This window comes from Stegodyphus dumicola, chromosome X1 (assembly GCF_044657685.1).
Source record: "Stegodyphus dumicola isolate Sdum_Otavi_A_Nest chromosome X1, ASM4465768v1".
Lineage (NCBI taxonomy): Eukaryota > Metazoa > Arthropoda > Arachnida > Araneae > Eresidae > Stegodyphus > Stegodyphus dumicola.
The window spans coordinates 205,627,009-205,641,856 of record NC_140780.1 but is presented as its reverse complement, the minus strand read 5'-3'; the positions used below and the strand labels follow the sequence as shown (position 1 = coordinate 205,641,856).

Genomic DNA, 14,848 nt, shown 5'->3' with positions numbered 1-14,848 from the left:
AATATTAAATTAAGCATTTATAACATAAATTTACATTTAAAATTTAAAAAAAAAATGCTCTTACCTGTGGAAAAAGCGAGTGTTGCGTTCGCGCAACGTCAGCGGAATAAGACTGCGGATATTTAGTGAGTAGGATTGTACTCGTTTGATGTTTTTTTTCAGTGGAGCGCAGGATTACTTTTTAGCTGTGTAACGTTTTATAAATCTACAAATCACTTTACTTGTAATTAATTTAATATTAAAATATACATTGTATTTCTTTTACAAATACAGATTATTTCAATTGAAAGATTCAAGCATGAAAAGCTTGATTACAACCATGATGTAAAGCTTCATTACATACTTTGCATCTATAAACAGTCTGGCTATGGTACTCTTTACAACAATGTCTGTATTATCAACGGACTTTACGATAAAATGTCTACCATCCCCATGCAATGGTTTTTGAATGCTGAATTTACTAGGTCTTCCTGTTGCTGATCTATTTCTGGCTAATTCTACACTCTCAATAGGAGTTTTCAAAAGGAATAATGCATTCTCGTGTCTGAAATCTAAAAGAGACTTTATATCTCCAGTAGTAAAAAGTGGTGATATTTAATAAGTTTAGATACGGTCTCACCTCATATAATTTATCAGTATTATCAAGTTGACTATTGTCAAATGGAAGTTCTGCGTCATATTCCTGTACTGCAAACATGATATCGATTCTCGTACAACAGGAACAGAAATGTCCTTATCAAAAGACCAATACATTTTTTCTTGAGGTAAAGAATGATATCCTGTAAGCAATAATATTCCAATAAATCTTCTCATATAGGCTTCAGATGCAATAAATTCTGGGCGCTTTTTTTTCTGAGCGTATATATTTGTCTGTTCAATGAGAAGAGAGATAAAGAATGATATCCTGTAAGCAATAATATTCCAATAAATCTTCTCATATAGGCTTCAGATGCAATAAATTCTGGGCGCTTTTTTTTCTGAGCGTATATATTTGTCTGTTCAATGAGAAGAGAGTAAATGTCTAAACCAAAAAGAAAATTGAAAATCTTTGCACTAGTTTTACCTTGTATTTTGTCTTTTATAATTTCTCTTTTAAATTTTTCTTCATGTTCTTACTGAGACATAACTAACAGTTCCTTATCTAACAGTTCCACTTCAAGTCTTCTGCTTTTTAAACTTTTTAGTATGGCTATAACTGCTTTTAGAAGGCTGAAACTACTTACTTCTTACGTGAATTTCAACTTCCCCAGCAGTATCATTTGGTAAAATATCATTATCATTATTTAAAACATTGCCATTCCTTTCTTCTTCGTCACTATTTTCTGCAATTTCTAGCGGGACAACAACAATAGCCGTTTCATTCTGGTCATTATTAACATTATCATCATCTGTTTCTTCATCAAAAAATCTTTGAAGGGCTTCTTCTAATGTAAGATACCTCATTCTAGGCATTTTTAAACAACCAGAACATGAACCAGAACATCGAAAGGAATGAGTGAAAAAGGAGATCGACTACACGTTTCCTGCTGACGTTGCGTCAGCGCAACACCTGTTTTTCTTTCCTTCCCAACACAAATATAAACATTTTACTGATGTAATGTTCTGATAAACGGTGACCTTGACTAAAAATAGATCACTCATAAAGACGGCAATTCTTTGGTTAAATATTTTCAGCAAAAATACCCGGTCGAAAATTTTGCTTAAATTTTGCTTAAAGTATGAGATTAATTATTATAAACAAAATGATTGTTGAAGGCAAATATTGTTTTACAGAAATAATCTTCATAATATTCCCTACACAAAATCATCTGCTGGTATAAAATATCATAGGCAGTTATATTTATATACGCATTTATTTTGACCGTTGCATCAACGCAACACCAGCGGCTAATGGGTTAACGGCTGAAGGTGAAGATGATTGGAATTAGGATCGGTAATTATAACAGAAAGATTTTTTTTTAATGTGAAACGCCTCTAAAAAATCTAATACTATATATATTAGTTTTCAAGTTTATTCAGTGATAATATACTTTTTAATCCATTTAATGTTCAAAACAAAAATGCAGAACATTTGTCCCCGGGCGCAGCATCAAGGAGGCGCCAAACTGATGTTAAGAAATTTTAGAATGAAATGTTTTCCATTTTGGGCACACAGAAAGGGGCACAAAATCTTCAGCTGGCCCTAGGTGCTCAAAACCCTTGCTACAGCTGTGTATGCCAGGAAGAAAATCCTGTCCAGAAGTTTTTGGACAGACACTGTAGATCTTTTATTTACCTAATTAACAAATTTTTAAATATTTTGAAGTAAATATCTAAAACATTTTTTTAGTTATGAACTGTTTTAATTCATTATAATTTTAGGGTTGCTAGAACATTTTGCTTCAGTAGAAATGGGCATGGAGTGTATCTATGTTCACCTACAGAACTACAGAAATTTTCAATATCTTCATCCTACTGGTAAGATATATTGTTTTTTCACAATACTAATTTCACTTTTGTAGCTCTTAACCATTCTGATTACATCAATGTCGTTTTTTCATCATAAAGCTGTTTCAGATGTAATACAGAATATTACATTAAAATTTCTTGCCTGACTTACACTAAAATAACTTTAACTTACCTCCCTCCCCCCAAAAAAAAGATATAAAATATTAACTCAAATAATTAGTAAATAGCTATAAATAAGCTTGTAATGCACAGTGTGATAAAAAAAATCTTGTGATAAAAAATTTGGAAAATAGTGTTGTGATACATATACTTACCAATATGGTAGGAATTAGATTAGGAAGTAACAGTGTGTGCTCTATTAGGAAAGAATATCCACTAGACTATTATAAGCTACCATTGGAATGCCACTTTGTTCTTATTGATCAGTAATCGGTTCTGTCCACGATTTTTAGTGATGTGGTTTAGCTCTCATACAGTATTCCAATCTATTACGTCCGGATTAGAAGTGTAAGTTTTATGACATGGTGCTTGACTTGTTAAAATTGTAATACAGTCAAAAGTCGTTAATTCGGACACCCATAATTTGGAATGATCTATAATCCGGACCTCAAAAGTAAAAACTTTCTGCGCATGCGCCGCGTTGACACATGTGCATAGGCGTTTACGCGTGCGCGTAAGACCTTTTACGACTGCGCATATGAGTGTGCGCAAGTGCAGAATACGTTTTCGCGTGCGCGTTTTATGTATAATGGACGTATAAGCTAAAATTATCTAATTATCTATTTCAGTTAATGTTGATGATTGCGTTGTTCCTTAATTTTCGAATTGGATCCGGCTTATTATTTTTTGCAGACTGTAAGAGCAATTTTATAAAAGTAAGCTTAAACTTTCCGTTATATCAAATAGAATTTCCGATATATATTTGTTAATATGTAAAGGATCTAAAGCGAAAGTATGTTTTGAAATCCGAAATCTGTTTATCAATTTCACGCTGCTCGGCGGGGGGAACGCCGCGGCGGGCGCATAATGAATTGGAACTTGATTTGTCAGCACTATCCTTATCTTCAGCGCAGATGTTTTTATTTTATTTGGCTTATAATTCCTTACCAAATGTAGTATTTCATCTCGATATGCTCCGTCTTTGATATGATTTAAAATAAGTTCCTCGTCATTATAATCCGCTTCCGATAGCGAAGAAAAGTGACAGAGGTTATTGAAAACGAAAAAATTTCGATTGACAAATTAGTCGGTGTTCTTGACACAGCAATTATAGGACTTGAACAGCGGAACTTTGTAACTGAACAAGAAATTATGTCTGTTTAATAGAAATAAAGAGAAAGTATTATCACATGAAACGAAGCAAAACTTAAACAACTTACATTGAAAGAAATGTTTAATAAAGTAAACAAATAAATATTAAGTTTTTTCTTTTTGCAAATTTTGATACCCTTTAGATCATAATTGTTCTTTATTTCATAAATTACGGTTTCATATTTTTAATCTTGGAATTTCTGCATGCCATCTTACGAGATTTAAACTGATGATCTATAATCCGGAAAAATCGATAATCCGGAATCGCCGAAGCCCCGACGAGTCCGGATTAACGACTTTTGACTGTATTTGTAAAATAAAGTGATGTCAAATACAAATAATCAATAGCAATGATAACAGAAATAATAAAAAATTACAATTATCAAATAATTAAATTTAGGTGAATGTGTTTATTAAGTAAAGCTAGATTAATTGAAAAGGAAAATGTAAATTCCACTTAATTATTGTTGTCACAGAATCAGTCTCATGGAAGACACATGTCATCTAACTAAAACTTTATAAATTATGTACATTTCTTGCTAAAACATTATTATAATGGGAATAAAGGCTAATTCCCAGAGAAAGGCATTGCAAATGTTCCACAGGGAAATCAGGCTGTATAAATGTGTGCACTGTATGATATTATATCTTTCATATGACTTTTGCAAAATAAGCATCTACTGAGAATAGGAGTGTGCTAAATTATTTTTAACATGAAGTTCCTGGAAAGAGGAAATCACTGCAATCAGTGATACTGCACTATAATCTTAAGGATTTACTATTTACTGCTTTTTAAAGTCCAAGATGTTCATTTCATTTATTTAATATCTAGAGAAATTGATTTTGTTTTAATTTTATTCAATTTTTTAATCATATCTTCAGGAACATAGAGAAAATAGAGGAAAAAAATACTTTGCAAAAAAGCATAAAAAATAATTTAAGAATATGGAAATTGAACTTATCATCTCTTCATAGACATAATAATTTTTAACTTGATAGACTTCATAATTTTAGAACAAGTAAATATACAATAAATAGATATTATGTGTTGTGGCTACGAGAGAACTTGACGTCATTGACAAGTCTGCAATCTTCATTTCCGAAGTAGACTGAAAAGTATGGTTAAAATATAGGGCTGGCACTGTAGGACTGACAGAAATAAAAATAATCTAAGCAAGGAAGTTTACTTATTTGCCTTCTGTTTATCATAGTACTGGGAAAAGTAATTGTAGATTCCAAGGTTAATACCAGAGGAAAGCTCTTTAGTAAATTTAAAAGATTTTGCATTTTTAGTGTCAATTTATTCATAACATCCAGAGTTTTGAACAAGCCTTTCTGGTTCTGAGAGAGGCATTCAAAATACTTCTCAGTTAATCCGGATAACATTTTGCGTGACATTGATTCTAGCAGAAAATTATTACTTATATGGAAGTAGGTTCTTATAAATTGGAAAAATTGAGAGTTTTACCTCTTTGTGTGCTGAAGTTAACTTTAATGATAATATTGCATTCGAAATAATATTATTGCACCATAAAATAATCACTTCAGCTGATGGATGCTTCTTTATGAAATTATTTTAGTTTTCATTTTAACAAAGTTTAACCTATGCTTTAAGTCAAACTTATTTGAAAAGAAAACTAAAACAAGATGTATAGAAGTCTATCTAGATTTTCAATGTTTCATATGTTGATTTTTAGCATCCACTATAATCAGTGGTGGAAAATATGTCATGAATCATTGAAACACAAGTAAACATCACATGGCAAAGACAAGCAGATTCAAACCTTCATCAGACCTATGCTGAATCAGGTTAAAATAAACAAAAAATTCAAAGAATAAAATAGGATGGCTATGTAATAATGATCAGATTACTGACCAGAGGAGCACATGATTTCATTCTCACTGATTTCACCCAGATTTTGCAAGCATTATAGAAAACTTTCAGATGAAGATATGTATGAAGAGAGAATTAGAACTTCTTAAAAATCAGCTAGAAAATTCATACTGAAGTTCCAAGTAAGATTCATCATTATTTAAATTACTATCTTACTACTAAGCATTAATAGTCTAGAAGGAATTTCACAGAGCTTCAGACATAAACTTTCAGTTCAGGATGCCTATTCTATGATCACTGGATCTGTCTACAACTTGAGCGAACAATATTGGCTCAAAAAAACCGGTATACACAGCCATCACAACTTATTGGAGAAAGCCATTCTGTGGTCCTCAGTTGGTGGGTGGGTGGGTCCATTTGACTTTACTGAAAGGGGACAAGACTTCAAAGAGCTTTAGACCAATCGCAGTACAGACGAGTGACGAAATTTATAGCGCGCACTGGCTGAAGTTCTAGGAATATTCTCCCATTATTTCACTAACTCACACGCTGCATTTGTAATTCGAAAAAATTGCACAAAACAGTATTATGACCAACACGCAGCAGAATATGTTCCTGTGTTATGTGAAGGAAAATCCTGTTTTTTAAGGGGAAAGTTAATGCAGGAATTTAGAGTTAAGAAATGAAAATTGATATGGGATACCACGAAAGCAATGGTAAATAGATAAGAGTAAATGAATTAAGCTTACTTCAAATCCTTTTAGAAATAAACAATTTTAATGATTTAAATTTATAATATGATTAATTTGCATTACAATCTAATAGCAAACTAATTTTTTTTTCCATGCTTACATTAAAACTGTTTTCTCGCAATTTACAGTTACTATTGGAAAAATATTTCTTTAAATAAGAAATTAGAAAGAAAATATTTCTTTCTTAATATTTCTTCCCTTTTTTTATTTTCTTTTTCTATGAAAATTATTTCTTTCAGAAAAAGAAATAAAATTCATTCGCTATGGCCGATTGCTGCTGTATTCAACTATCACACACGCATCAAAATGCTTTATTTTAAATAATTTATTCTATAATTAACATGAAAGAAAATATTTTTTCAATATAAAATATATAACCAAAATTAAACTAATCTATCCTGCATGTGTGATTAATTCGTTTTGCAATTTTTGTCACACAATTACTAATACCTTTTTTTAAATATTACATTGCTGTTATTTTAATTTTTTATATATATAAGAACTGCTCAGTTTAAATATTCTTCCTTCTCAAAAGATTTTATTCTGTGAAAATAATTAAAAGATCGTAATATTTTCATAATGCAAGTACAAAAATAAAAATATTTCGACACATTTTAAATAGAAAACTAATAATAATCAATATCTCTTTTACAATATAAAAATGAGAATGCTATGAACAGTAATTTTTTTTTTTTTTTTTTTTTTTTTTTTTTTTTTTTTTTTAAGTTTGGAAAGAAACAATAATTTCTTAATACTATAATAGGTTACAAAAGTACTATTCCATGAACAAAGCCTCAGTCTTATAGCATTATTACTTTATAGCATAATAAAATAATTATGCAGTATAATTCTACTAACAAGCCCACCAGCCGCCGAGCGTTAAAGTCGCTGAACACAGGTAGTTTGGTCCGAGGTTCTAATCCTGCGAACGAGCTGGCCGGCGTTTTCGTGTCTTTCCCCATGTGTAACGTGTTTACGAGCCAGTTTCCCTTAGAAAGTCCTCACTTAGAAACTAATTTTAAAACGTAATATAATTACACACACACACACACACACACCAAAAAAAAAAAAAAAAAATTACTCCCGAAATGCCATTTTTTTTAACGTTTTGCGTGTTACCTTTATTTATTAAATATCATGTTTTTCACACTTAAACCATAAAATTCAATTCAATAGCAATATCATATAATTTAAAAAAAGCATATCTTTAGAATTTCCGATACATTGTCTCGCGAGCTAGAGATGAAAATGTTTTTTCCCTCTTTTTTTTTTTTTTATTTTTATTTTTATTTTATTTATTTTTTCCCCCGTACAATGTTGCCATAGCGCGCTTTGAAATCATTGGGTTTCTTAATCAAAAACTCATAAATGCTTTACAAAATATGAAATAGATAATAAAACAAATTCGCAGTTCCAAATTTGGGCCTCCAGATGCCTATATTAGGATGGAGGATTACGTTATTCAGAATTTCATGGCTCTAGGTACCGTTGTTTTATCACAGTGTGAGAAACATTCATACATTCTACAGATTCCTCATTATTTAATTTCTTCAAATATAATAGAGTGCGATAATACTTGGTGGCAATGATTTGAAAAGTGAAACGCCATTTATCGTGAAACGCCACAAAATGGCAAAACGAAATTAATAGTCACCTCTGGGCTAAAACTTGTTTTTAAAAGTATCACACTATTAGGAGTACAGCTACTGAAAAAAATATTATAAAGCTATTTTATATTTATATATATATATATATTTAAACAAATTTAAATTCTTAACAAATATGTATAAAAGTAAAAAAGCAAATTTAAATTCTAAAAAAAAGAAAAAAGCCAAAATAATTTAAATTAATTTTTTTTAAAAATGTGCATACGTGTAAAAGATTTAATTCTTGAACTAATCTACAATATTATTTAAATTCAGAAGCATAAGCAAATCAAGTGCAATATCTATCCATGAAAATAAATCTACTAATTTAATAAATTAAAATTAAATTAAACAATTTTTTTAAAAAAATGCATATGTGAATGTCCGTAGAGTACGCAGGAGACAGACTTATCAAGGGGAAGTTGCCTCCAAACCTATCTCCCCAATCATTCAATTCGTGTTTCGTCATTCATGCAGGCAAGGGTAAAAGTCAAAACCAAAAGTAATTCCAATAAAGTGGTACCCTTAGAAATTAACATTTAAGTATTAACATTTAAGAATTAAAGTTCAAAAAGGAAAATACTAATGAAGTCTTTTGAGAAACAAGCAAGTAAAGTCAAGAATTAAACTTTTTCTTAAAAAATTAAATTTTTTTTAAAAATTAATTTTTATAAAATAATAAAAAATCTAGAAACCAATGTATTTTAGAAATCCTTGTCTATAGAAACTTCCCCTACACGAATATGCATATCAATAAAAAGAAACTATAAAAGAACTATACATCATCCATATAAACCAATAAGAAACAAAAAGCACTAATTCACAATTTTTAAAAAACAAATATATATTTAAAAATATAATTTCATATTTAGAAAATACTTAGATACTACATAAAAATTTTTTTAAAAAGTACTTAAAGCAAGTAAATAGTAAGTTTTAACTCTAACTTACCTACTATGTGAGTGTTGGGGTCTACAAATCTGTTGTGAAAGAGAAATAAGTGTGTTCTTCAAATTATATAGATAACGCTTATGTAGGTAAAGTTGAGTGTCAAATTGCTATCTTTGTTATAGAAAAAAATTTTTGTAAACATTAATATTAAAATTAAATTAAATTAAATTAAAAATCCTAAAGATAGTAATATCAATTATTTAGGGAGTTAAATAACTGAGCCAATCAAGAGATGTAAGTTTGCTTGAAGGAAATTAAAGTGAAGTGGTATGTGAAAAAAATGTAAACTGTTTGTAATTTGAAATGTGTGTTCTGTTGAAAAATTGTGAAAATTGTTAAAAAAATTAAGTGAAAGATATTTTGTGTGAAAATTGCAAAAATTAAAATTAAGTAATTAAGAAAAACTGAAATGTTTTAATATTAAAGTTTTAAAGTAAAATTTCCCAAAATTTTTTTGAAATGAAGTCCTTAAAAAACCTCTAAAAATTCCCAGAAATTTCTCAAAAATTCCTTTAGGAAGTTAAATAAAACTTAAAATTGATGAAAGAAAATATTAAAAGTTTAATGAACTTGATTTCAATTGGAATATCAAAACTTAACTAAATACTGGCTAAAGTATGGAAAATTAGAAGAAGAAGATTAAAATCTTCATTCAATTCGGGCTATAATTGAGACTTTTGAAAAGAGTTGGCCCTTTATTAGTAAAAGTAAAGAATCCAGTATTGATTAAATATACATATTTACAAAATATTTACAATAATCTCTCTACTCTTTTATATCCTTCATTACCCTCCAGCTAAGGTTTAAGGTAATGTTATCATATCCAAAAGAGACAAAAAATTATAAAGTAAAGTCAAGGCCTGCCTTTTTAATATATAAATTAATAAATTTTGGTGGTACTTGGTTATCAACTTGTACATTAATTAGTTTTATGATTTCTTCCTTTAAATCGTCATTTTCAGTACATATATTTTTTATTCTGATAATTTGGCTATGAAACGTGTTTTCTATTACTTTTCTAGAGATATTAGAGTTCCAATTAATTAGTTTAATAGTAGGAAAATGGAAGTTTCTTCTTTTATCAAATAATTTAATTTTGCTGTGTTTAATAATTTGCAGGTCTAGGAATTCAATAGTATCTTGATTCGTATTCGTTTTATTAAGTGTTAAACTATTTGGATATATATATATTAAATTTTTATTTCACAGTAGTGTGAATTTCGCGTAATAATGAATGATATCCTTTTTGTGGTCACAGTATTGTTCGTAAGGTATTCAACTGTTAGATTTTAAAGTAAACGTAATTCTTGCTGTACATAAATCGAGTAGAAGCTTATCGGATGTCTATATTTGTATTAAATGAAGAAGGTCTATGTGCTTGATAAACTTATTATCTTCTACATTTTTAAAGCGTACAATTACAATTTATATCTATAATTTCAGGAATAGTATAACCTTTCTTTCAGTAGAAATTGCGTTTTTGTTTTCTGAATGTGGCTCCAAATACTCTGAGTTCATCGCAAATTAAAATAACTATAAATTTTGGCAATCTGAAATACGCAATGAAAACATCTTTTGGCAGAGCAAAAGCATCAACATATTTTCTAAAAATTCGCCATTGATTCAGAGATCTACGACCGTATTCTTCGCTTAAATATGAAAAAATCAGCGGCGAAAATACATACAAAGCCATTGTCTACTTAGTACGTCAACTGCACAACCCTGATTGACGACGCGGCAACACTTTTTCACGCGCTTTCGACAACTTCCTTACTCAGAGAATATAGGATGTCGGGCAGACCTGTTTTTTACTAGCAGCGACATCTGGCGGCCCAGAACTTGCTGGCGACTCTCGTAATGTAGAATAACCGTCCAGATTCATGTTCCTTCAGCACCTTTTTTTGAATTAATGTTACTAATTCTTGTAATGGAATTTTATATGGTAAGAAAATTTACTCATGAAGAATATTTAAAAAAAAAAATAATAGGAAAATGAAGGATTATAAAATTTTGCTTAAAAAGCAATCTTTTAAAAAATTATTCTAATTTGTATTATATTTTTTCACAAATTTATTTACACTTGATACATGAAATTTAAGAGAGAAGCATTCAAAATATAAAATACTATAACCAGGACCTCTATTGAATAAATGATGATTTTTTTCAAAATTAAGACTTTTTTTAGCCTTGTGAACAAACACATTTTTCTTTAAAATTTCAAGATAGAAGTGCATGTCTATTTAAGCTTCATAAAAACCCTTGCATATGTCATTCATAACATTAAGTGGACTTGTATTTTCCTCATTGTAGGTTTACATTTCATGATGAAATATTATGAATAAAAATATTAATTATGGTAAACCATCATTTGTTCAATGTACTAAGGGCTGATATTTATATTTGAATGTTTAGAAAATGAAATAGCTGTTAATGAATTTATTGAAAAACTACAGTAAGTTTGAGCAAAGTGAGAAAGGTAAATTTATTTTTATACTATTCCTGTAATTTTTTTTTGTTTGTTTTTGTTTTGTTTGTGTGTGAGTGAATTTTGCTTCAAAATTAAATAACAGTAAATATATATTATTATATGGATAAAAATAGGTGCAATGGTCTGAATTAAAACAGAACTTTTTTCTAACAACAAGTTTTCAGTTTTAATTCGGACCACTGCTCCTATTTATAAAACATTTTACTCTTTATTACTGAATGATATCACAACGCTGCTATCAATAAAAGGATTTTAATAATATGAATGTGACTTTTGAAATTTAGTTTTTTTATGAAATGCTTATTTATGACAGATATGCCCTCTTGTCATTCATACATTCACTTTAATGTCCTCTATAGTTAGGTAGAATTTGGGCATTTTGAAATTCGAACTAGAAAACTAGTGGCTAGGAATAGATTTGCCTGGAATAAATTTTTAGAGTAGGTCTAGGCCTGCACAAGATTTAGTACCAGTGAAAAAATTAAGCAACACTTAACTGCCTGTGTTGATTCTAAGTGAAAAATAATATTTAATTTTCATATTTTAGGTAGAATTAAAACATGATACGAAAGTAGAGGTTCATTTTCTGTATTTATAATTTCAAATGATATTTGTTTAGATCTTTTTTTTCTGAAACAGCTGTCGAGGTCAAAGGTTTTCTTTGGTTTTAAAGCCCCAGATATTTTTTAAATGTATTTATGTAATATTTATTTAACTAAAATTTGAGAAATAATACCTTATTAGAAAGATTAAACATTTTTTTGAAAAAAATTGTTTTATGCGGCAGATGCTCAAGTGAATAAATCAGAATGTAAAATTTTTCATGAGTTAGAAAAGTCAGCTGCGTTATAATTTGAGATGTCAGAACATGAAATAGTACTTTCTGGCAGCATCGTTTCAGTGTATTTTACTTTTTGCTATTAAAAAAAAATTCAGATCTTCATATGCTTTGCCTAAATTATGTAACCCAGCCAATCCAAATTTGGAAATGTTGAGATTTGCTTGAAATTAATAAAAAATGTGGAAGTAATTGAAACAGTAAGTTTATAATCATTTTTGATTTAAACTGAGGATAAAGAAAAGTTTTGTTAGTTGTGAGGGAAAAAAGTGCTTGTGGAATAAAAAGTAATTTAATTTTCTCATTTTTGTCAGTCTCTTAGATCAGTGCTCCTCAAACGGTGTGCCGCGGCACACTGGTGTGCCATGAGTAGGATATAGGTGTGCCGCAATCAAATACATGTATTTGACATTTTGCAATTTTTTATCATGTATTTAATACACAATGACAAATTTTTTTTCCTTAATAATGTCTATTTTAAATGTTTTTATATATTTCACTGTTGTGTGGTTGTGTGTGTGATTGTAAGTGTGTCAGCATTTGAATTTTTTCGGAACTTCCTTGATAACTCAGAACTCAAAAATGTTTAACTTTTTTTAAGCGCAGGTATCACATTGATAATTATTATGATTGCATATCAATAAATATGTTATGGTTTTATAATTGTATATTTTTCAAGTTAAAAACAAAAATTTATTGTAAATTTTGTGTATAAATCAATACACATATACATTAGCTTTTGGTGTGCCACAAAATTCCAGAAAGATTTTTTGTGCGTCGCAGGTGAGAAAAGGTTGCAGAGCACTGTCTTAGATGCACCTATATACTGTCTGACCTATCTTATACAAGATTTTAAAGAATCGTGAATTTATTGTTTTGAATTCAAATTGGTTGGCTGTAACTTTATATTGTTTGGATTTTGCTTTTCCAAATGATTCATATTGTTTGGAAAAGCAAAATCGAAAAGAAAATATTAAAGGATGCATGACGGGAAAAATCACAGTATTGCGAGAGCATTGAAGGTTTGATTTACAAATATTCATAAAAAAAGAGTGTAATCAACGGTCTATTGATGCGGGAGAAAGCTGTAGAATTATATGTAAAAATGGGAAAAGGTGATTTTGTAGCAACAGATAACCGGCTTAACCGATAGAAGAAACAGAAAACACAATGTTGAGAAAAAAGGTACTGATTTACTTGCTGCAAAAAAGTAGTTGTCGAATGAACGGCATAAATCATATATAAAAAACTGTCTTGGAAACATTTATAAATGTAGGCATGTCTAATACTGCCGTGTATTACCTCACGTACATATTTCTTTAAAACGGAAATTCCGAAAGGCTTTAAAATATTGAAAGATAATGTAAATGCTATATGCTGCGTCAATAATTTGGGGTTGCCGCCCATCCGGTGTATTGGTTAGTGATCCTGACTGCCATAGCGATGAGCCCGCGTTCGAATCCCGGAGAAGGCGTGGTTGTAATAGTCTGTCCCATCATAGGAGACAGCGGAGGCCGTCTATTACGTGCTTCCATAATAAAACGGCCACCACTTCCGGCCCTTGTAGTGGTTCAAGGCTGATGGCAATAAAAAAAATGCTTTATGCTTTAAAGAAGTTAAGAGTTTACCAGTTCAAAGACTTTGATATTCTAAGAATTAACCAGCTCGAAGACGTTATAAGTCCAATTCGGAGCCGTTGATGATGTCAGCAATTTTTAATGAATGGTGTTTGAAATGGAATAACCAACTGGAGAATTACAGCCTCCTGCTTACTGAAAAAAAAGCATCGTGTATCGTAAATATTTGTCTTAAGCATATTGATATGGATGTAAGTGCAGATGAATTAGCAAAGAAAACTAACCCTCTCGATGTGCTGCATTTATTGAACATATCTTGGAATCACACTTCAGAAAAAGATAATAAAGAACTGATCTTGCTAGCTTTTTAATAAATGATAAAATAGAGGAAGTGAAGAAGAAAAATGAACGTTTCCAACTTACATAGTTGTGAAGAATTTAACTCTTGGTGGATACTGATGAAAAAGCTCAAGTTGCAGCATTGTTAACAGAAAAGGGAAAAGGGTATCTGCCTGTTGCTTTCTGAAACAAATTTAAGAGTCCACGAGTGGCCGAGCGGTAAAATCGCTGAATACTGGTAGTTCTGACCTGGGTTCGAATCCTGGTGAACGGGCTGGCTGCATGGGCATTTTAGCTAACAATTTAGCCTTCCACAAAGACATCCCTTCCTTTAGACAGATAGCCTTTGTGTTCTTTGCCATAATCAGCTAATAAATCAAACGGAAACAAACTTAAGCACGTCATGTTACAAACTTTCTGAAAAAGAAAATGATGAAATCGGCGATTTTCTTACAGATGTTGAGATTAGAGATGCTCTTCAGCATCAGTCAAACAGCCAAATAATTTCTAGAAGTATTAGGAATATAAACAGTTTTTATCTTATGTAATATTTGCAGATAATCACTATTAATGACTTTTCTTAAATAATATGCTGTGAAAGTGGGTATTTACATTTTCCTGCTATATTTATAATAAGATAATAAAATTCCGCTGTTTGTAATTA

At 30.0% G+C, this 14,848-nt stretch overlaps 1 protein-coding gene across 3 annotated transcripts in view; it reads left to right on the top strand.

Moving 5' to 3' along the window:
* Tomosyn (syntaxin-binding protein tomosyn) overlaps positions 1-14,848 on the top strand; it is a 275,347-nt gene that overhangs the window by 205,595 nt on the left and 54,904 nt on the right. For 2 of the 3 annotated variants that reach the window (XM_085808289.1, XM_085808288.1), the window contains exon 26: positions 2,362-2,457. In XM_085808289.1, the coding sequence (XP_085664415.1) occupies positions 2,362-2,457 (96 nt within the window). Of the gene's footprint in view, positions 1-2,361; positions 2,458-11,354; positions 11,419-14,848 lie in introns of all 3 variants that reach the window. The other variant, XR_015038723.1, reaches the window with a different exon arrangement.